Genomic DNA, 23968 nt, shown 5'->3' with positions numbered 1-23968 from the left:
GTTGCATTTTTCTGCAAAGTAACCTAGTCCTTGGTAAACACCATCTTGAATGGCAATAATGGAGTGTTGAATCATAACCTAATAATTTTCCTCTTTGCCTCTCTCTGCTGATCAGTGCAATGATTTCCTATAGTAAAAGGAAAGATTGGACATTTATTGTATGAAGACTGTTTCTTTTTTAGCTGGCTGTATTCATATGACACTTGCTGTAAATGTGCTTGTGTCCTTCAGTTGGGAGTGTTTGTCTGAATGGCAGACCTGATTTTCTCCCTTCCATTAATTACCTTTTTCCAACCTGTCTGCCCAGCTCCCTCTTTCCATCAGAAAGATGCAGTGTGGCTAAACCGAAACTTTCTAAACTACGGAATTGCAAAAGTTTCCAAATGTTTGGCTCTGGTTTATGGCCTAGAAGTGTGAGAGATCATATTCATAAGGACATTTGTGCACACGTGGGAGTGAGTAGTGTAGCGTGATCAACACAGAATGTAACAGGGAACAAACAGGAGCTACTGGACATTCTTGAGGACCACAACGTAGAGGAAGGTTGAAATGCACCAGTGTGAAGTCTGGGACCATGCAGATGGACGTGCCACTGCAGGGCCTGTTGTGGAGCCTTGCTTTGAGTAGGACCCACACTAGATCTTAAGGACTTGAGCAGCAGAAATTGTTTGGAGAGTGCAACACTAACACATTTATATTTCTTCTGACTGGTCTGGATGACTTTACACAGTCTGCTAGTCTGTATGGAAAGATTCTTTGTTACTCCTACTAATTGATCCCAGAAACAATAGGATTTTCAGTTATAAGCAAATGAAAAAGAGAAAAAGTGGGAGTATTATTTACTGATGCGATAACTGAGTCTTCAATATGAGACATCAGCATAAAAGGCAATTATATTCCTAGGTGCCAGGCAGGATATTCCCTGCCAAGGCAGGGAAGTGTCAGTATCATTGTAAAAGTCTCTACTGTAATTTCCTCTGTGTATAATTCTATGTATAATTCCAGTTATTCCAATTAAAGCAAAGTGGAGCCAGAAAAATATCTGGTTGGTAGAGAGAGGGAAGAACACATTTTACAGCAGAAGAGTAAGGCAGTGTAGCTTGCCTAACCTGGCAAAATGCAGTCTGAGAAATCAGAAAAGGCTGCCCTCCACTAAAACAAGAGTGAGGTAACAATAGTGCAAAGGTAAAGAGCTACTGGTGAAGGTATTGACTGGCTAGGAAAGGGCTTCAGCAGAAAGTCATCAGCACAGCAACTTTCAAATCAGATGGGAAAGTGAGAAACCTAACTTCCCTCCAGTGAGAGCATTATTGGTTCTTGAAAAGAGTAATATGGGAAGACTCTCTGGGAAACCAGGGCTGGGTCATCCCTCCCAGACTGCTGTTTCTTAATGATATCAAACGCCATGTAGGCACTCTGCTCTTTGGATTTAAAAGGACCTTAATTCAGTTTAGTTCAATTTTCTTCTAAGGGTTGGTTTAATTTGGAAGAACTGTGTCCATTCAAGGCTAATGATTTTATGAATTCATGCTAAACTCACAACTTAAGTTAATTTGGATTAATTTTCCCAACTGTTTCTCATCAGACAAGATGAGAATGTAGTAGAAATGGCAGAGAAATCTTGAGCAGTCCTGCTTGTGATTCAGTTCTAAACTGGAAAGTAGATTTTCTGACTGCAGAAGGCCTGACAAAACATCTGGCCATGTCATGCCTCTCCCTGGAGAGGTGCTGAGGAGGCTGCAAGCTCCCAGGCCCAGGGTCCCGACTGTTCTCTGGTGTTTTCCCTTCCTGCTGTGGGGACCAAGCAGAGCAGCCTGGTGCTACCCTTGTTTGGAAAGAGTCTTAGTGCTGTCCCATGGGAAGGTGTGCTCTGTGGGGCTACCTGCTCTCAGAGGTGGAGTGGGGTGGGCTTTGTGAGTAGCATTTGCCATAGATGAGGGTAGTGTGTGCTGTTTGGCTGTGTGCTACCTACACATAGAAAAAAACCCCCTTGTTTTAATTCCCTGAACCGCATTCCATTGCTTATGCTTGCCGGCTTCTAGGAAAGAAAACGCATTTCCCTGTAAAGCTGTTCTAAGGGCTTTACAGCTCAGCTGCGATGGGAGGTGTTATTTCTGTCGCTGCTATTAGCTGGCACATCTTTATTTGCCTCTTTCTGGCTGGCACGTCGTGGGTGGGAAAGCTGTGAGCCCTAATGTGTCGGGCTTGGGAAGGTGCACGGAGGGTCGCTGCTGGCGGCGGGCAGTGCTGAGCGCTGTCGGGCACGGAGCGCGGCGCTGCGGGAAGGGACCGTGCTGCCTGGCTCTGCGCGTTGCCATGGAAACAAAGCTGCATCCTTCATCGGGATGCGTGTGGACCTGATCCCACCGTCTGCTGGCCTTTTGGCCTCACCTCCTGCTGCACCAGTCCCAGCGTGGTTGTAACTGTCCTGTGCCAAGTGGGTGGGAGGGGAGCTGGTGTGGAGGGACCCTGCAGGGCTGAGGGTGCAGGAGAAGGGTCCAAGGAGAGAGGTTAAAGTCCACTTTTTTCACTCCTGGGTCCCAGGAGTGGAAAAAAAACACCTCTGCTGAGGCGCTGGGGGCAAAGGGAGCCTGAGGACCGGGCAGCAGGGGTAAGTCTGCCATGGCAGCTGTGGTGGGAAGCACTGTGAGATACTGGGGTGCCTAGGCACTGCAGGAAGGGAGTGAGTCTTGAGAAGGTCATTGCTACATGGCATCATGTGTGGACCTTTAGACAGCACCCAACAGCCTACCTTGAGGAATGGTACAATTGTATCACAACAAATTTAGCTCAGGGACCATACTGAAACCACTCTGCAGCCTCAAGGACCCAAGGTAGTAATTCTGCAAGGTGTTGCTGTGCCTTAGGGTCTTTTTAGGTTGTTCAGGTTAGCTCTGGCATTTCTGAGGTAGGGATGTGGCATTATACAAAATAAACATGGTTTTGAGAGTTCTGAAAATGTGAAGAGGCTGTTGATGGGGAATTAAAGCAATTGCATAGTGCACATAGAACAAGCTTATGCAAAAACGGGTGAGCAAAGAGATCTCACTTAATGTATTCCCTCTGCACCGTGAGCCATGCAAAGAAAAATTTGCTAAATGAAAATCTTTTCAGTTGTAATACCTAGCTCAGTCAATACCTAGAAGAGGGCATTTCAGGGAAATCCAGAAGCTGTAGCAAAAGCTCTTGACACCTCAAGAGGCAATAATCTGCCTTTTGAGTCCATAAAGACTGCAAGATAACTGATAAACTCTGAGGAGGTGGTTTGCTGGAAGCTGTAGGATGGAAAATGTTGCCCACTTGAAGTCCTGAAAAATCCCCTGCCAAGACTCACCATCAATGGTGATATGTCCATATCCCAGCAGGAAGGATTATGATCAGCCTGCTTAAAGTCCTCCTGACACTTCTGTCAGAAATGCTGTTCATGTTAAGTTTGGACTGTAAACTTGCACAGCATCACTGTACCCTGTTGAAATGCTGCTGTCACTGTTCCCAGAGAACTGAGGAGTTTCTTTGTCCAAGTCCAAGATACACAACTGACCTTGTGTAAGGGAGCAAACTGCCCTGAGAAGGACTGAGTCCCAGACTGGGAGGGCTTGTATGATTAATCTCTGTTGAAACAGACATGCTGGTGCTTATGGAGTGAAATGAAAATCTTCTGGGGATCCAACAATTGATGCATAGCAATGAAACACACAAATTACCACTGGGCTGTGCAGAATAGCCATGTGCAGAATGTACAGGGAGCCTGTCCATATATTCACTTCAATTTAGAGAGTATGATAACACCATGAAGATAGTGGGATTAGCCTGAGGAATAAAAGCACTGAGATCTACTGTCAGCCCTTAGAAACTGCTGGGTGACATAACAAGAGCAGTTGGACACCAAATGAGCTGTAGAACGCTGGGTTGATGTTTTCCATGCAGTGTGCTTCATTCACTGAGCTTGCCCAGTCTGCGGGGCTGCATGCCTTGAAGAGCACCAACACCAAGATAATAAATGTACATTGTTCCTCAACTCTGCTCCTTCTACTCTTAGCACACAGAAGAGGAGAATGTCCTCTGAGATAAAGGGTGCACAGCTACTGCTGCAGGCTCCTACGCAGTGCAGACAAATGCCTAGTGTAGGAATGTACACATCCTGAAGGCATTGAGATAATGAAAAGGTTGAGCTCCTTGCACTAGCCACCACTCTTGAAGGAAAAATGTTTCATCTCAGTGCTTCTCAGGAGGAGATATTCAGAAGTTTTATATAAAAAAGAGAAAAAACACTTTCTACTAGTGAAAAAAAAATGATCTTGAAGCTAGATGACCAGGGCGATGTCTTTGTATCAGCTTTCAGAATTGCTTAGCTGCACCCTAAAAGAAATGTTCCTGTGGCTAAACCCTTCCCACAAATATTCCCTCTTATGACCTACCTAAAGAAAAGACAATTTGATTTTTTTTCATTTTTGGTTTTGGGTTTTTTTTTTTAAACTCAGGTCTTCTTGATGTATATTATTTACATGATTACTTGCCTCCATGGAAAGTGAGTCCTGAAGGACTGTATTTTGTCAGAAGGAAGAAAGTCTGTTAAAACTATATCTTGAGTGTTTTCACCCATGATTTGAAGGCATCTGTCTTCCTCTGGGCTGTGGCCAGGGCTGTGTAGTGAAGCAGCCTGTGTAAACCCTGGCTTCTCCCTGAGAACACAAACCAGAGACTTAATTAGCTCTGAATGCATGTGTGGTGATGCAGACACTGCTCTTCAGTAAGTCTGGGCTGTGCCATCACCTGATTTCATAGGGATCATTGTCAGATGCTAATCCAGGTGCTGCCAGCCTGCACTGGAGTGTAGCTGGCATACTGGAGATGAGACACTTTGCCTGTTTTGAGACATCCTGCAAGTAATTGCCTTTGTACACATGGACATGTGTATGTCTATATAGACACACACCTGCGTGCAGTGAGAAACGAGGAGTGCAGAAAGACACAGGATGACTTAGAATGATACAAAGTGGAAGAAAAGACAAAACACCACAGTCTATGGTTCTTCCCTTGCAGCCAATGCAATGCTGGACTCAACTTTTTGTTTTCTCCCCTCGTATGGTCATTTGTTTATCTTTTGTCACAGGCCCTGGCCAGGCAGGACTTCAGTGTTCAGACTGAAAAGCTCGTTTCTCCGCTGCTTGCTCTAGCCCCTGCTGATGCTTCCATCTACTTCCCACCCCCCCATTGTGCCAGAGCATGTGGTTAGGAAAGAGAACAGCCAAGCAGATGAAGGAAAACAAGATGCACCAGCTTTGCCTTTGACTCAGTCAAAGAGCTATTTCTATACCTAACACATCTCACTCTGGCTTTTATTCTCTTAGATGCTTTTGTTACTCTTATTGTTAATGACCAGCGGAGGCAAATTCTTATGCTGCTCTGTCATTCCCTTTCTCTGCTGTGTCGATCCTCGACAGAAAGCTCAGTGTCTCATGTGCATGTGTGATGCTGAAAAAGATATGGCAGCTCAGTCTCAGCCTCGGGTTTTGTTTGAAAAAGTACAAAGCCTAATATAGATAGAAAAATTTGAATTCAAGTACAAAAAGTATCTTATTTATTATGCTGCTGCTTTTAAGTTATGTCAAGGACATATTGAATATATAGATATATATCAATGTGCAGGTAAGATTAGAAAGAACCTGAATTCAATTATGTGTGCTTCGGCACAAAGTTAAGCTGACTGGAAATGGACTTATTGACTTTCATTGTCCAAGCAAAAAAATATACAAAACTGAAACTTGGAAAGTCAGATGGACCAATTCCCACTTTCAGATCCTCTTCATCGAATCCTGAGGACTGTAAGTGTTCATGTGCTTAGATCATGGAAGTGGATATAATGGTCCTTACAGCACCAATCACTGTTGCAACAGTGAATATTTAGTACTTCAGGAACGGTGGGGATGATTTCATGCTCTAGCTCTACAAGTCTCTTGTGGTCTCCAGTCTTTTACCAAGAACAATTTCCAATTCCTCAGAGTTCAGAAATGGCTGTTCCATCGATAGGGAGTTTGCCACAATTTGTGCCTCAGTCTCATAACAACAAGAGCCGTGAAAAACAGCTATTAATCATCAAGGCAAAGAAAAGGAATTGAAGAGCTATGATCCCAAAGAAAAATAATAGAAAAAAAAAATAATGCAGCAGCTGTGGATTTGGCAGAAGGTGCTGCATATGTTTGGATGGGCATCTGTGCATGCAGGAGACTTCATGTATTTGTGAGTGGTTTTGTCTGTAAAGCTATAGAAAACCTGTTGTGTTTTCAAGACTTAATAGGTGGGAGCTCAAGAAGATTTGAGAAGAGAGCTTCTTTCCTATCTAATATCTGTGTAAATAACTCCATTGGTCTCTGAGTTTCCATTGGGGATGAGGAGAATAATTTAAAACTTTGTGAATCAATTTGATAAGCAAGACAGACATGACAGCAACTTCCCAACAGGGGCACTCCTCCCTGGTTGATGAGGAAGGAGAGCTGGGTAGGGAAGGTAGGTGCAGTTTTCATTCATCCTGGAACACAAGAGGTAACTAACTATGGCCACAGCAAGCTCTCATGGGGATGGGGTCTTCAAGCATATTGAAATACTTGTTGTTTCAGCCAAGAACTCTCACAACACACTTCAGTGATACAGTAGCTTTCCAAAGCAGGGGCCTAATCCAGAGCCCTGGTCCAATGGGTCAGGAATCCATCTTCTCCTCAGACTTGAAGAGTCCCCAGCTAGATGTAATACCAGAATAAGGGTCACCAGGATGGTGCAGGCTGGGATTTGAACTAGTTAGCTCTCCTAATCTGGCAACTCTACTGGACACGGGCTGGAGCTTCCATGCAGTGCTGATGAACAGATGCCTTAGGGCCAGTGCATGGTTTCTGTGCCTCCTGTTGCCTGGTGCAGACATACACATTCTGTGCTAATGAGACAGCTGCTTGCCAGCAGCAAGTCCAAACAAAAACGGACCAGGGTACTGTTTCTTCATTTTATGCCCAGATTATTTAATCCTGTTCTGAAAGTATAAGGCAGGGGATAAAATCCCTCTCCCTTTTAAAATAAAACTGCACAGAGCTGCCTTCTTGCCTGGTATACAGAACAATGATTTGGCATTCCTCCTGTCCCAGCCCTTGCTGTAAAACGCAGGTTGAAGCGAGCTGAGTCAGGTTTGGGAGAGCTCAAGACAGCAAGGAATTGTACTCTGAGCAAGCAGCACCTCCTTTCCAAAGTGATGGTATCTGATCTGGAAGGTGCGGTGAACGGAGTTGTGGATACTCACAGTCTCAGCAAGCTGTGAGTGTGAAATGGTGAATGCTCACTCCCAGGCTCAGGAGGAGAAAAGGTGGGCTCCCTTCTTTCCGAGTGTCCCCTCAGTCCCGCTCCCCTTCCCGAGCGTCTCTGCAGTCCCAGCAGGCTGTCGGGGGATGAGCTGCGCGCTGTGATAGTGACGGCCAACCCCAGTCTTCGCAGCTCCTATGCCGGGCCGTGCCGTGCCGGGCTGTGCCGTGCCGTGCCGGGCTGTGCCGTGCCGTGCCGGGCTGTGCCGTGCCGTGCCAGGCTGTGCTGTGCCGTGCCAGGCTGTGCTGTGCCGTGCCATGCCGTGCCACAGCGCTGGCGGGCGCGGTGCGGTGCGGTGCCTCCCGGCGGGATGCCGGCGGTCGGGAGCTTGCGGCCGCAGCGGGATTTCGTGTACACTGTTGCCAGGGGAACTTGGCTGCCCAACTGGGACCAGGACGGTGGGGCAGGACCGGTGCCTACCTGTCTCTCTCTCTCTCTCTTTTAAAATTTGTTTTTCCTTTGGGATATATTCAGAATATCAATTATGACTCTCTTAGAGAAGAGCCAGCCGGGTATGAGGTAATGGGAAATCTGAAGTCTGTGCAATCTAGTCAAACCTCAGCTCTTGGTTTTGTCCACTTGCTAGAGAGCTCTCCTGGCTTAAGTGAGAGTTTTTTTTTTTTTTTTTTTTTTTTTTTTTCTGCCAAGCAACAGAAATGCCCATTTACTGGTGTCCAGGATGGATGAGGCTGAAGCCCTTTATTGTTCCTTGCCTTAAGGAAAGCAGAGGGCACATCTACACAGACTTTGCGTGCAGCTGCTCACTCATTTGTACTCTAAGGCAAGCCAACTCTGATCCAAAGGGTATGAAAGTTATATAGATGTGTTAAAAATTATCTAAACTAGTTTATAATACCAGCCTGTGAGAAAAGATTAAATTCTGGCACAATATTACTTTAAACTGACTGCCTTACTTTAGCTGTCCATCTTAGAGCATAGATAGGCACAGCCAACTTTGCTCTGCCCATAAAGGCTGACTACACCTTAGGTATCATTAAGACTGCAGGTGCCATCTCTTAGGACAGAGAAAACAACTAACAGCTTAGCCTGCAGAAGGTTAATAATTAAATTAAATAAGCAAGGCAAAATTTGAGAGATAGGGGTTATTACTACTTTATAAGTGAAGAAGAATAGAGGCACTTAACAGACACACTCTGACCTGTCCTCAGCTGGACCATAGTGAGAAGAGATCTTAAGCTCCTGAGAGGGTCAGGGGGCATTGGATGCAATGCTGAACTTCCAGGACTTATGTAAATTGACTCTGTGAGCCTTTGGAGGTTCAGCTCATATGAAGGTAAGAGACCAAAGGTATACTCAATGAAATGGGAGAGCAGTTAATTTAGAAATTATAAAAAGAAATAGTATTTCACCCAGGATAGTTGATTTGAGAAATTTATTCGATGACATCTTGCCAAATACTGTGACTGGACTTTTTTAAAGTGCTGGATAGTTTTATGGCTGCTCTTGATTAATAAGGCTATACCAAATGACATCCCATTCAGCTTACAGTCAAAATTCAGTCCTTAGTCTGGAGGGTAAGACAGCCAGAAAAGAAGAGCCAGGCAAACACCATGATGTAATCAGATGGATGAGTAATGGGGCAGTCTGACTTTCATTTGTTTTGGGCTGGCAGTGTCAAGATATTAAGCCAGCCTAGTGGGCTTCTCTGAGTTGGGACAGGGAAACTGGTCGTGGGCTGCCCAAATTGCCCGCATGGTGTAATGTCACCTGGGGGGTGGACTCCACTCAGCATGGCTCTAATCCGTCCTTGTACTTTCATCAAACAAGGAAATACACACCTACAGAGGTGAAAATGGAAATGTAACAATCCTGGTGGGAAACTGTTTATCCTGGCAGCTTGTTAACTAGTGTTTCTCCTCTGTGGAAAAATGCTGGCATCCATGCATGGTGCTGTAAGAAGCTGGTACAACATACCACCATATATTAGCCTGCTTTTACCAGTCATTGTTCGTAAAAGTCACAAATTTTACACCCTCTCTTTAGCCAAACAACTGAATTTCTCTGAATTGTATATGTCAGACAACGGCTCTGGTACATTTGACTCCTTCATCTTTTTTATTAACTGCATGTGGTATAGAGTGGAACAACACCAAGATGAAGATTACAGAATCTAGGTTATCGTGTGTTTCCGCTGTTGCAAAGTCTTTTGAGCAAATTGTTTCTGCAGACCCTTAAGTAGAAAGTGGAAATCACTTAGCTTTTTCAGCCCTTGAGTCATCTTTAATTTGAGACCTTTTTGTTGCAGCTCTCAGGAACTCCTTGGTGCTGGAGCACTTGGACTGTTGCCCCTGGGTTAGGGCTCTGCAGCAGGTCTGTTTCCACTGCTACAGAGTGATTAATGTCCATTCCATGACTGGGATCTGTGTATATGATGAAACTTTTATATGTAGGTAATGTCATTATACATGTAAATTTAGTATATTTGTTATCATTTACCAGGGTAATAGTCGAACTGTGCTAACAGTTCTAGATTCTTCATTGCAATTAGGAGCCGTCAGGGATTGTGGCTTCTAGAGAAGACCTAGAGAGTCAACAACCATTCTCCTAATTAATTTATCACAGTGTATCCTGTCTTTCTATCAGTGGCAACATTGAACTGGATCTCTTGCTATCACTCATCCACCAATTCCTGTAACCATCAACTCTGAGTGATGTATCCCTCTGTCAAGTAAGTCTAGTGTGTTCAGTAATTATTGCAAGAACAAGGCAGGGAGCTGATTAATGATATGGTTATATAAGCCGCATTTGTTCATCTAAGAAATTTGAACTTCCCACTGATAGCACGTTCCCAGGGCAGCTTGGAGGATTTTCACTAAGAACAATCCACTCCTCAGTGAATCAGAACGTGGGAAAAGGATTGCAGGAGGTCATGTGCTATGCAAGTCAAAATCATTAGTAAGCCAGGGAACCTATTTCAGTCAAACAGGAAAGTTTTGAAATCTTATTAAATAGTATAAACTAGGCAGAGTCATTAGGAAATGACACAATTCAACGTGCTCCAACTTTACATTGAGTAGGTTTTGCTATGAATGTATATGTGGAAGTGTGTGTATATGTGTGTGAGAAGCAGAGATTCTATTTTAGATGCCAATTCCACCAGGAGGACATAATATTAGGTCTCTAGTGTCACCATGTTCTCATAGTTCCTACTGCAAGCATTCAAGAAAGCACTCACACAGCATGATGGCAACATGTAATATAAAAGCCAGAGTTTTATTGTATTGAGTTGTTGAAAACGAAATAAAAAAATTAAATTTGGAGAGAAAAAACCAAACAGACAGAGGATCCTGACTGTAGGCTAGCCTGAGGCAGTAATGGATTTGTGGTAAGATAAACAGAAGTAAATGAACACTTAAGCAACAAAGATCCTGATTTCCTGTCAGATATGTTATAACAAACGGGACTCGGACATATAAGTAACTAAATTATAGGACGTTGAACTGTAGTGGCATTTTCCGTCATGAGCAGTAAAACTCACAGTGAATCAAGTATCCGACCAGGACTGTGACAAATAGGTACACAGTGGTGTGTCTCAGTTTTGAAGAAAAGAAATACATAGGTAGGCAAATGAAAGCCTGTGTTTTCCCAGAAGTTATTTGGTGCTTGCTCACTCCTTTTTGCTCCCTCCAAATTGTGTGGTAGACAGGACTGAAATCTAAACAAGAGGCAGCCCTGTGTTATTTGGCTGTTGGTCATAGAGTAATTTTGCAAATCAAGACTGTACTAAAGACACATGAACAGCTTTTCTTCTAAATCAGGAAATGAGAAGAGGGCTCTGAAAAGTGATAGTGGCCTGAGTCATTAGGATCCAATAGGATCCCCTCTGTGAGCTGGAGAGGAAGGGCAGGCCCCAGTTGTTAAATTATGTCTGCATAGGAAGCCTAATGAAGCAGCAAATGGGGTTAAATATACAGATGTTCCCAAAAGCCTAATAAAAAGGGGCTACTAGCCTGGCAGTACCAATTGTATTTGTCCTGCAGCTGTGTGGAGACAGCAGAGTAGGGCATTTTGCAATGACACGGTAAATTTCTCAAAATCCTGGAAGCAAACAAGTGCTCTGGACTTGCTCCTTACTCAAATTCCTTGTGCATAACTTGACAGATCTTGCCTTATGTGGGGTCTGGCACTTCGACTGAAGCTAAAAGGAGCTTGCCATCCCTAGCAAAAATGTGTTCATGGACCAGCCAGCAGTGTGTGGAGCACAGAACCAGATTACATTCAGATGGGCTGCACAGAGCATGCTGATCTCCTCACTCACCGAGTCAGCAGTCAATACCATGGCTCAGTGCAGGGCTGGCCAGTTCCTCAGCATGAGTGGACCACTGCAACTGTTTTTGGGGATCTTGCATTCCCCTGCTTTGTGGATATTCCCCAGTCTGCCCCATGCTGAGAAGCAGTTTGGCTCTGGATTGTAAGATTCTGTTTTTAAGGCAGTAATTGTATTTGCTTGCCTGGGGAATCTAGAGTGCCTGTTAGGAAGGAACTTGTGAGAAAAGACCCCTGAGGACCTCTCCTGCCTCATCTGAGGTAAATGGCTCATTAAATGGCTGTGATTGGTTTCAAATGGTGCAACTGGAGGAGGGAGACTCTCCTGGGAGACTCATCTGCAGCCTTGCCAAGGGCTCACTTTTTCGGTGAGGTGTGGGTCAGACCTGGCCAATCTGCAAGTCTGAAGAACTTAGAAGCGTTGGTACTCTAAACCTTGTCCTACCTATGCAAACCCTCTTCCATCCACCTAGGAACTCGCTAGCCGCCAGTCTACCAGAGGAGGCTTCATGGTGAGTGTGTTTGTACCTTCACCGTGTGCAATCCAGCCTTCTTATTTGAAGGGTTAAACGTGCAGGAGGAGGAGGCAATACTTGTCCCAGCATTGGTAAACTTGGAGCAGATTTTCTGTGGGAAGCCATCTGTCAACTGGGGAGTGGTGCTGTGTCAATTGATCAGCTCCACCTCCAGCTCAGCTCTGCAAACTACAGATCCCTGGCCTTGTAGGGTGACAGTGGGGGAGTACAGGGATCTCTGGAAGCTTTGAGATCCTCCAGTGGAGTCTCTGCTCTTTCAGACTGTATGAGGGACACCCTGCAGCATCTTGTTTTCTCTTGCATCAGGTAGTGATGGAAAGGCTGAGCTTGCACGTGAAAGGGCTGTAAGGAAGACAAGCTTTTTCCTGTAGCCAGGGGATTGTATTTCACCTGGATGATGTGCAATGTAAGGGGCTTCTGATTAACACTCGACCTATCCCTGTCCCAAACCTAAAACTGCTTCCCAGTGGCAATGCTGAACCATATTTTGGCTGTTTCAAGGTAAAAAAAAGAAGGCGGAAAATGTGAAATTTATTCAGGAGAAAAATAGGAACTTATAATGTTCTGTAAAACCCTGTAATGTCTGGAAGGGTAAAATACTCCTTTTTTAGTTTTAGACTGTAATAAAGCAATAATGATTCTAAAGGGTATATGTGTGTAAAAATGGTAAAACCACCTTAGGTCTGTTTCCTAATTAAAAAACTTTCACTGTAGCACTACAGTAAGGTCAAATTCATACTCTGATACCCCCACTGTTCTGTATTAGTTCAGCTCCTTCTCTTTTTCCTTGACTTTTCATCAGGCATGCCCAAAAACAAGGCTGAGAAGAAAATTGTGGCTTTTGGACATTTTTCTTAGTTTGCTTTTTGTCCCCCTCAAAAGGTAGTGACTGAGATTTCTATCCAACTCTATCAGCAATTCTCCTGATTTATTATGAGAGGGACACTTTCTTCTCTGCTGTTGTCTGTCCTTCCTTCTTCACCCCTCTCTGAGTGCTGAGTTGGTCAGGTAATGAAGAACATTTGGCTAGCCCAACTATTGGGCTCATTAAGTGCCAAAAGACATCTTGGCAAACCAAGGTCTGGACTGGCTTGCACCTCCTTAATGCTCTCATTTTGAATATAAGTTGCCCCTTCTCGCTGCTTCTGTAATAGAAATGCCAACAGTTGCTCAAGAGCAATTATTGCCTGCACAGCCAAGTGGCTTGTGCTTGATGTAAAGTGGGATGCTTCCATTTCTCAATGGAGTGGAATTGTTTCGCTGGGTTGTGATAAATCTGTCTATTTGGTGTATTGGTTTTTGATGTTCTGATACACTCTTGTTAGTGAGGAGCTCTGAATTTTGTCCCCGAGTCTTTTGGGGCTGAATTCCCTCCGACAGTTAAGCGGTGCACTCATGTGGAACGAACTGTCAGCAGGCATTTTAGCTTGACCCTGTTTAAATCACTGGGAGGTCATTACCTCCTGCACCTTGCTATCATGCCTACTAACTCCTGAGAGTGTGTCTATGTAGCCTTGAAATAGCAGTGGATTTACCACCTAGTGTCCCCTGTTTGTCACTGAGGAAGCAACCAGACAAGACTTCCAGATGCTGTGTGTCAAATGTTCTTGTAATTCAATAACCAGGCCCTTCAGATCTTGGACTGTCTGCTAGAAATGGTGAAAAATTGCAGTCAATTCAGAGGCTCTTATGCATAAGTGTAGAAAGGCTCTTGTTGAACTTAATATAAAAATAAATACTAGTCATCGTTGTAGCTGTCTTGCCTTTTCGTGTTGCAGTAAGGCTGAGTCTTCACACTCTAGCATTCAGTTTGCTACAAGTGGCTTTCAAAGGCACTGTGCAATGAAGGGTGTTGGAGATGCTTGTTCAGGACTTTTTCAAATTCTGGCACATGCTGTGAGAATAGTTTGATTTTTTTTCCCTCTGTCTTTTCTAATTTTCTGCATAAGCTTCAAAGACATAAAGTATCTTTTTATTAGAAGAGTAGGTTCTTTTCCTGAGCACAGTTCGGACAGAAGGGGGTGAATTCCAATGATAAAAAATATGATATGTTTTCCATATATTGAGCAGCGCCAGTTGCTGCTCCCATTTTTTTTTTGTTTGTTTTTTTTTTTTTTTTAACTTGTCTTCAGTTTGTTGCTGTCGTCTTTTTCTTTTTGCATACATTTATTTTTCCACTAAGCAAAGAGCAGCCCTAAGAGAACTTTCACATGTGGGTGGTGAGCTGTATGGAGGAAGCAAACGGAGTTTAATCACCAAACCTTGTAAGAGAGGCATTTTGTATAGAATGTGACCCATGGGGAGCTCAGGAAAGAGAAACAAGCAGCTTAAGGCTGGGTATGGGATCAGGCCTTTACTTTTTTTTTTTTCTTTCCTCTGGAGTTGCTGAGCTATAGCATATTTTGTCAATATAGGAAATAGCTATAGATAATCAAAACCATGACTAAAGGATGAATGGATGATCGATTAACTACATCCCTGCCGAGAAACAGCTTTACCTGCCAGGCTGCAGTAGACTCAATTTGGTAGAGAGCTGTTCTAAATGTGACTATCTTGAAATAATGTCCTGAGGCACAATCAGTTTTCCCAGGTCTCAAACTCCTGACTATCCTTTGTATCTCTGGTCCAGTTTTCCGTCCAGTTTTCCAGGCTTATTAAAGGGAGATTGGGCTGTTCTCATTCCTTAAAGTAGAGTTTGGATTTGGAGAACTTTGTTATTATGATGGGAATCTCTACACAGAGAGATAGAATTTAATTATGGTGGTTTTCTTTTTTTTTTTTTTTTTTTTTTTTTTTTAATTTGTTGGGTTTTCTTTTATGCTCTAATCCTCCTCTATAGAAGTCAGGATGAGTTTGCAATTGCTTTTAAAAGATAGAAGATGTATCCCTAAGAGAGCATATTGGCAAATATTGTTCCCCATTCCTTTCCTTCATGAATTGGGCAAAAGATTTGCATTTTTCTGGATGTCATGAATTGAAAGCCTGGTATCTAATGAAATCCCAGGACAGAAGAGATTTACACTACACCATTGGAGAGCTGAGATCTGTATAAAACTCCTTGGAGTCTTTGACGTTGTAAAGTGATACAAGTTCTAATTTTTGCAAAGATTAACTTAGTATGGTAGAAGGATATGAGATCCACACCAAGAGAAATACTGAGCTGATATTTCTCTAAAACATGGTGTCAACAAACCTCATCATAGTTTAGAAATCTCTGTTTTATTTTACTGTATTTTATGTTATTCTGAGACTGAGCCTTCACAGTTGTACTGAGAAGAACTGTACAGAACTCTGTGCTGCTGCTTGCTTTGAGAGGAGCTAGCAGTAGAGATTGTCAGAGCTATTCCTATCCAATGATTTTGCCTACTCTATTGGTACTTCAGTCTGGATACTCAAACTGTCCCAAACTCAGTATCAAAGTGACTGTCCCAAAAAGCAGCATCAAAACTGCTGTGTATCCTGTTTATGCTATATATGAGGTTATGATTATCCTGATTAGAGCTCTTGATTTCATGGAAATATTTTGTACGTATTCCGCTTTTCTGTCCTCAATTGTGTACCACTTGTTCTCTGTCTGTTAGAATCAGGCCTAACAGTTGAAACCTTTAAGTAATTTTGGCAACCTGCCTTTAAAAATAAAGTAAGGACAGCTGGTCATAAAAAGGATTTTACTTCCTTCTCACTTGCTTCACTTAAATTTTAAAAAGTTAAAAATCTTTAAGCTCTGGCCAAGAAACGAAGTGAGATTCTGACTGTGTGCCTACCCTTTTCCACTCAATGGATTGACTAGGAATGCTGTTTATTTCCTTTGACCTATTCTTGTTTTCTTTTTTTTCTCTCTTCTTCTGAATTCCTATTCTAGGATGAGTCATCCATGTTCTTCCAGTTTGGCCCATCAATAGAACAGCAAGCTTCTGTCATGCTCAACATCATGGAAGAATATGACTGGTACATCTTTTCCATTGTCACTACTTACTTCCCTGGTTACCAGGACTTTGTGAACAAGATCCGCAGTACCATTGAGCACAGCTTTGTGGGTTGGGAATTGGAGGAGGTCCTTCTGTTGGACATGTCCCTGGACGATGGGGATTCAAAGATCCAGAACCAGCTCAAGAAGCTCCAAAGCCCTGTTATCCTCCTCTACTGCACAAAGGAAGAGGCCACCTACATTTTTGAGGTGGCCAACTCAGTGGGTCTGACAGGCTATGGTTACACGTGGATCGTGCCCAGCCTGGTGGCAGGGGATACAGACACAGTGCCATCTGAGTTCCCCACCGGGCTCATCTCTGTCTCATATGATGAATGGGACTACGGTCTTCCTGCCAGAGTAAGGGATGGAATAGCCATAATCACCACGGCTGCTTCTGATATGCTGTCTGAACACAGCTTCATCCCTGAGCCCAAGAGCAGCTGTTACAACACCCAGGAGAAAAGGATTTACCAGTCCAACATGCTCAACAGGTAAGGGAAAGCCATGGGCCAGCCATACAAAAGGGCGGTCAAAGACGACCTCTGATACCAGAGTATTTCTGCTAGGCATGTGGTGCTTTGGGCAGCAGATGGTGTTGGCCAGAACTGGGCAGGGGGAGGTGAGCTGAGGGTGGGACCCATGTTGCTGTGCATCATGAGTGCCAGTGTTGTCACCCCCTTAGAAAGCCTTCATACAACACAGAGGACAAGTCAGCATGAGGAAAAGAAATAACAAAGGCATAGTGCAACAATTTGAGTGTGCCCCTCAATGCACAAATTTTTGCTTTCATAACAGCACTGAACTTCTTGGGGTGTCTTTGCATGACTGGATCTGCACCTCTCAGGTGGGTTCTTGCTGCAAGCAATGGGAATGTTTGTGTTGAAGTCTAGAAGGCAGCAGCTTCTGTTCCAGGCACTAGCACTCTGTGAACAGGTGTTCCTTACAGGTGATGGTTGTGTAACCTACTGGAATAGTTTCATGGCAACTGTTGTCTGAATACCAAGTGTCCTTCTGCTGTTCATTAGCCCTGAATTGCAGGGCAGAAGGAAGTGCAAAGAGATGTGGAGAGCTAGAGCTCCAAAAAGAGTTAGAGCCATCGGCTCTGCTCAGATCCTTCTTCATACTCAAAGCGTTTAAAGACCTTGGATGTCTTAAGAATCTGGTTTACCTCAGAGGAGGGCTCATGCTGTCACCCTGCTCTTTGGCACTTCACTAGCCATTGTCTGCTGGGTGTTTTGGGTACCATTCTTTCTTGTGTACCTTAGGCAGAAAGCCTAGTACCTTGATTAGAGCAGCACGATTTTCCAAATTTAAAAGGGTATTTAGGCATAGGGAAAATCTGTTTGAATAAACATCTTATTTTTATACAAATTCAAATTTTTCTAAGAAACAGTGCTAAGGCATCTCTTTAAGGGCATAGAGGATGATTGTGGTGGAACAACCTCTAGAACAGCACTCTGATTACTACATGTTCCTCTTTGTCCCAGATGGAGTTTTAGCGTGTAGCAAAGCAACCCGGATAATTAGACATGGAATTCAGATGCCCCCTGATCTGCTCAGCTGTCATTGTGCAATGTTTTACATATAAAACCCTTGGACATGTTATATCCTTTGTGGTAAGAAAAGGAGAATCCAGGCAGTAACCATCAGGCCACACAGAGCTCAGTGTCTTTCTTAATTTGTCATGTTGAATCCCTAAGCAGTGCAAATGTGATGGATTGGTCCACACGCTGTGACCTCTCACTGTCAAATTTACTAGGCAGATAGAAGGACAAAGGGATAAGGAAGCAGGTTTTTGCTTTGCCTGAACGCTGGGGACTGTGAGAGAACTTTATTCTTTGGCCCAATATATTACCCATATTGCTATTTGTTCTTTGTCGCTATGATCCGTTGGCATATTGCCAGGTCTTATTGCTTTTTCTTCCTCTTCCCCAAGCTGTTTTTTTTCTCCATGCAGGCCTTGAAACTACCAAAGGTGCCCAGATCTTTTATCTTTTTCCTTCCCAGCTAGGCTTAGGAATAAGGGGTTTTTTTGCTGCTCTTTTGAGTCATCACTGAAATGATTAAGCACGGAAAATATATATATATATAGTGTATACAAAGTAATGAGAAGTAACATCAAGGCAGGCTTTTGTTCTACCTTTCCAAATGAAGAGGGATTCTGGGGGAAGTGCTATTATGTCTTTTCAGCAGTTATCTAGAAAACAAAACGTTCTCTGCTATGTGATGCAGCGTTCTGCAGAGACCTTCTGCTAATGAGTTCTGTTGACACTCTGTTAGCCTATGCATAACATCACACCCATACAGCTGTGCTGCTTCAAGGACTCAACATAATCTCTCTGCATAGCACCTCTTTGCATTGTTTAGAAGTCACCAGCTCAGAGACTCTTGAGTGTAGGTATGCCAGCACTGTTGTGCTGTTTAGATATGCCCTGAAGCCTCGGCACCCTACATGAAAGCAGTTCCTGTGACTTGTGAAGATCATAGCTTTCTTTTCACCTTCATGGCCCAAATCATGCTGTTTCTGCTCCCATGTCTGCTTTGGGCACGGCATTCACAGGAATGAATGCCAATACTTGTAGATACACCCCACTTAGTTTGGGTACTGACATCAGTCTCACTGAGAAGCACAGTCGAATTAGTCAGTGCCAGCCTCTGTTCTGCCACTGTAGATAGCTACAGGCACCTGAGCTAACTCATAAATAATTACACTTTTGTAGTTACTTGTGAGCGCAGTGCAAATATTCGCTTTGCCTCGCATGGTGCTGGCCTTTGAGGGGGTTCTGACCCTGCCTCCTTTCCCTCCCCCTGCCCACGTTTCCACACTCTCTGTATTTCCAAGTGAGGTGGCTAAAAAGTTTGACTTCAGTGAGTTGGGTGCTTAGTTTTTTATTTAAGTCAAATTACTTGCAGGCACCTTTTGAAGTTTAAAAGCTAGTGATGTCTGAAATAAGCCATTGCTTTTACAAATCCAAAGGTTCAATTGAAATTGGATGGCTTCAAGCTCAGCTTCATGCCTAAAGAGAAGAAGAGGTAGAGGAGAAGCACAAGATATGGAAGGAGGCAATCATGAAGATGTGAGTTTGCCTCACTGAGACAAAACCCACAGAGATTAATAGTTGTGTAATCTGTGTTCATACCTTTAAGTTCCATTAAATTTGCTGAAATTTACTATGTGCTAAGCTCTAAAACTCTCATGATATGCTTTGTCTGTGTGGGATATTACAGATTCTGCAGAGCTGGCTATTTCATGCTTTCCCTAACTCCTTCCACCTATTAGGATCCCACAGTACTTGTGCACTGTGCACACCAGGTAGCAGCAATACCTGCATGTCTGGAGCCTCGTTTGGCTCATTTTGGACTGGACTGGCTGCAGATTCTGGAAAGCTAATTTTACCCTTGCTCTGGACCCAGCAATACTATATTCAGCCATCTGTAACTTAAAGTTCCCCCTCCACATGCCTACACAGAGTAGAGAAATGCATGTACGTGGGCTTGATGTCTGGGGAGACAAAGTGTATGTGACCTCAGATAAAGCATTACCATGTAGCTACTGTTTCAGGAACTCTTGAAGCTAATCCAAAGGGGTCCAATTTACTTCAAATACATAGCTGGGGAGGCAAAGCAATAAAAAAAAATTCCCATTTTATTCTTTGGAGAGTGACACATCAAACTAAAAAAATGTGTAATTTAGTTCAGCTGGGGCACACTATACACTGACTGTGAATTAGTCATTTCCCAAGATCTTCCTTTGAACTCTGACCATTTCTTACTTTTTCCCCTTGTCTTTCTAAAAGAGCAGTTGTTCTGAATGCAGCTAAAATCAAATGGTCTTACTCAACATGGTGTCAGTGGTTGATCTGGGTATATAATGGAGTAAGGAGAAAATGAACTGAATGTTGTTCAGATTCTCCATATCCTTCCTCCATTTTACATTGACACTTGTTCGTTTTTGCAAGAACTTGTGCAAACAAAGTTTTATTTGAAGTATGGCTGTAAGCACAAAAAGAAACAAGACAGACTGTTATCTAAATGCCAGTTCTTGACAATGTAGGTGTTTGGTCTGCATCTTCTTGTATCGCTAATGGTCGCATAGCAACTGTTTCTGTTTTGAAACTGGTTCTCTTTTGTGTTAGACTGGAACTACAGAAGTATGGTCACGACCATTGAACATTTTGGATTTTGTCCAATAAGTGAACCTGCTGATGAGATAACTCCACTGAAGGGTAGTAAAATGATACTTTGAGAGAGTTTTGTTCTACAAGATTTGTTAGTTATCTTTTTGAATGATTTTTGAGGAATTTTTCCTCTAGTGAGGGATTTATCTCAATTTGTGCTGATAATAGGCTTAGGTGGTAATTTGGAGTCCAAATATCCAAATGCTGTTTCCCAGTTCAATTACAGTCTTTAATTCTTTGTTCTGTTTGTAATAATTACCTATTCATTTATTCCTTCATTGTCCCAGAAAAAAAATCTGATCTGAATATTTCAGTCTACCAAGTTTATAGTTATCCCAATATCTGGTCTTCTGGGCACCCAGCAAAAACACTGTGTGCTCTACTCTTTCCTATTGGGTGATAAGATCTCAAAGGTTGGGAAGGAAACGCTCAGAGGAGGAGTTCTTACCTCTTGGCCCTTCCTAGGACAGTTGCTAGGCTTCCAGGCATCCTACAAAGCTCATCTTTTTTCCCTTCACCATGGCTGCTGAGGAGTGAGTGGGCAGAGGTGGATGTGTTTATAGGCAGCCTTCTGCTTATTTCGTTATTTTAATTGATGGGACAGATTTCCTTGAGCTCTGGATTGGTGCTTCTCATTACATTTTAGAAATGGGAAGAAATAACTAAATGACAGGAGTATTCTTAGGAGTGGAATTCAGAGATGAGTCATGAGAAAAGAATATAATTTCTGGCACATATTTGAGGAATGGAAGCTCAGCTGTTTTCTATGGATATTCACAGTCTTTGGGCTACATAAGCTGTGGTTTTATTGTAGCCTTCAATGAGACCTGGATTCTTTCTCCTTGTTGTCATGGCTGCTTGTGAATGCTGGGCCATAACTACTAGTTTGTTGTTGCAGGGTTTCTAATGAGTTCTCCACTGATTGGCTTTAATAGTCTCTCATTTAACACCAGGCTGCACACAGCAGATTTCATTTTAATAAAAAGTGCAGTGGAGCATTTGCTTTGGAATTAAAATACAAATGTGGACTTATACTACCTTTGCAAAGAAATACTTTTAGAGGGAAACAAAGTTAGGTTCAATTCTGTACCTCAGATTATTCAAATAGGAAAAGAGCTGGCAAGCTTGCTCAGTGCACTGTTTGGACGTGACACTTCCACTGTGGGGGAAGTAACATTCATCTGTAGTTTTACCTTGCCAAACAGATAAGAAATTCAGAAGAACCTTTGATGAGTGCTGGGCAACTGTTTTTCCTGGAACAACCAGGGCAAGCTCTGTTCTCACATGACTACATTTCCCTAACAGAAGCTAGGAATTGGTGGGGCTTAGATACCTCAACTATGAGTCAGAGAGCAGAGAAAGTTCTTGAAATGGGGTTGTGCAAACAAATTGCTTCCCTGGAAACTCAAGACTATATGGGCTGTACACGTCTGTAAAAAAGTGCATTGCCCTTTCAGGGGGTATTGTGTCACCCTGATACCTGTGGGCAGCACCATACCCGTAGCACCCTGGACTTGTTTTCCCCAGGTCAATGTCAAGGACAGTGCCTAGGCAACACCTTTACTTCTTTCTCTGGTCTCTCTCAACCCACCCTCCTGCCCTCTCCTCTCTAATAATGGCAGCCATCACCTTCCACGCCAGACACAGGGGACATCATGTGTCATTTTCAGGTATTGCCATGGAGCCACTCTGTGCTGTCTCCTGAGTGGGTCACACACCTTCACAGAGTGCAGTAGGGGAGTTGAGGGCAGGAATGGACAATGGACCATTTGCAGTGTTCTTTCTCCATTCACAGGTTTGTCAAGTTATCCTTGCACTAAGAGACAGGAGCCCTGTCTCGCTCAGTTTGGCAGGGCTACTTCTACCTGCTTGGCAGCTGGCTGGGAAGCCCTGCTCCAGCCCTTGAATCCTGTGGCATTCCAGCTGTGGCAGGCACAGTGCTGGGACTTGCTTCTTAATGCTGGGGAGGTGGTGAGAGAAGGTATAAGTGGCATGTTCCCAAGGTTGCAGAAATTGCCCTTTTCAGAAACTTGGAGGGTGAGGGAGCATATGTAACTTTTGACCTTTTGGAGCCTTTAGGCCCATGTCTAGTTAGCAGCTCATTATGTTCCCACTGGTTGGTGTGTCCTGCTGCTGTCAGGCTGGTGCAGAGTGGCAGCACATGGCGTGAGCGCTGCTGACAAATTAGACATCCCTGCTGCTGAAATCTGCTTGTTCCTGTCACTGCTCCAGCAGCAGCTGGAGGCTGGGGCTAGCCTGTACCTCCTGCCTCTGTCAGGGTCTCTCTGCCTCCCTGCATCCCTTGCTGTACACCATCTCGCTCTCTGTGTGTACTGCCATCACATTTTTCTGTCCCTGTCTTGCATCTCCTGTTGCATTTCAGTGTGCAGTGCTGGTGAAAGCTGCTAGGTTTGCTGGCTTGGGGCTACTGGATATTCACATTGCCTGGTCAGGAGGTGAACAGTCATGTGCCACCACGTCTTGGAGGAAGTGTTGGCTTCTTCTGTTTCCTTTTTTTTTCTTGTCACTGGAGAGGAATGCTGAGGGCAGTTTGTAACATGCTCTTGATCCAAACCTCTCCCATACAGGTGGGCTGGTGAGGGTGCTGGATGCAGAAGAGCAGTCTGCATCTGGCTGTCCTTCTTGCTCTGCCCAGCTCTTAAGCAGTCCTGCTTGGCCAGTAGGAAGCACAGCTGACCTACAGTGGAAGGACAGACATCAAACTAACTTGTATGCTGGTAGGATACTGGAGATCCCTGGCTTCTAAGTGGGAGTATGTGATGGCACAGAAAAAAATGTTTGTTCCTCAGCAGACACGACAGGATGCCTTAGTCCTGCACAGCTGGGCTTTGTCAGAGGGGGAGAGTAGGCACTTGCTCAGTGTGGGCAGTTGGGTATTTCAACCTCCTTGCAATTAAAATAGGATCACAGAATCACAAAATATTCTGAGAAGGGACCCACAAGCATCTTTGAGTCCAACTCTTAAGTGAAAGGCCTGTAAATGGATTGAACCTGCAACCTTGCTGATATTAGCACCTTGCTCTAACCAGCTGAGCTAACAGAAGGGTTCAAGTTAAATGATGGGTTTTTGGCAAGGGTCATCTTTTGATTAAAGGACATACCCTTTCATAAACGCCTCCAAAATCCACCAGCTGGGAATGAATTTTGGTATGCACCATCAGTTTCCAGATGGGAAAATGTCCATGTTCTGCTTCCAGCCCTCTGAGACATCTTCTGCTCTGCAGCCAAGTCCAATTAGTGCTAGTACTGTGGCAACTTCACTTGCTGGTGACAATATGTTTTAATGTGTGCCTTCAGACTCTCTCCATTCTTCATGGAAAGTGAGTCAAAATCCTCCTCTGTGGTGGAGCTTGGAAACCACAAATCCAGTCTGGGCCACAGTTTAGCACCAGCTAAGCCGTTGCTGATCCTGCTCTGATCACAAAACGCATTTAGGGTGCTGTGGGCTTGAAAGTGCTGCAGGGAATTTGAAAACCTGCTTTAGCAGAGCAGTGGAGGGAAGGTGAGAAATATCCTTTTTCCTTCAAGAACTGGCTTGATGGGGAAATGGATATTTTCTGGCTTGCACACCTGCACACTGATAGCTGGCCATATGTAGTTTCATCACTGGTGCCTATCATGAACATGTGCAT

The 23968-nt window shown here is 43.8% G+C and overlaps 1 protein-coding gene across 1 annotated transcript in view; it reads left to right on the top strand.

The window, feature by feature from the left end:
• Window positions 1-23968, top strand: part of GRIN2B (glutamate ionotropic receptor NMDA type subunit 2B) — a 167306-nt gene that overhangs the window by 33538 nt on the left and 109800 nt on the right. The window contains exon 2 of the mRNA XM_041416757.1: window positions 16030-16628. Coding sequence (XP_041272691.1) covers window positions 16030-16628 — 599 coding nt within the window. The remainder of the gene's footprint in view (window positions 1-16029; window positions 16629-23968) is intronic.

This window comes from Onychostruthus taczanowskii, unplaced genomic scaffold (genome assembly GCF_017590055.1).
Source record: "Onychostruthus taczanowskii isolate IOZ18803 unplaced genomic scaffold, ASM1759005v1 scaffold53, whole genome shotgun sequence".
Taxonomy (NCBI): domain Eukaryota; kingdom Metazoa; phylum Chordata; class Aves; order Passeriformes; family Passeridae; genus Onychostruthus; species Onychostruthus taczanowskii.
The sequence above is the reverse complement of the archived record's forward strand: the minus strand, read 5'-3'. Positions and strand labels throughout refer to the sequence as shown.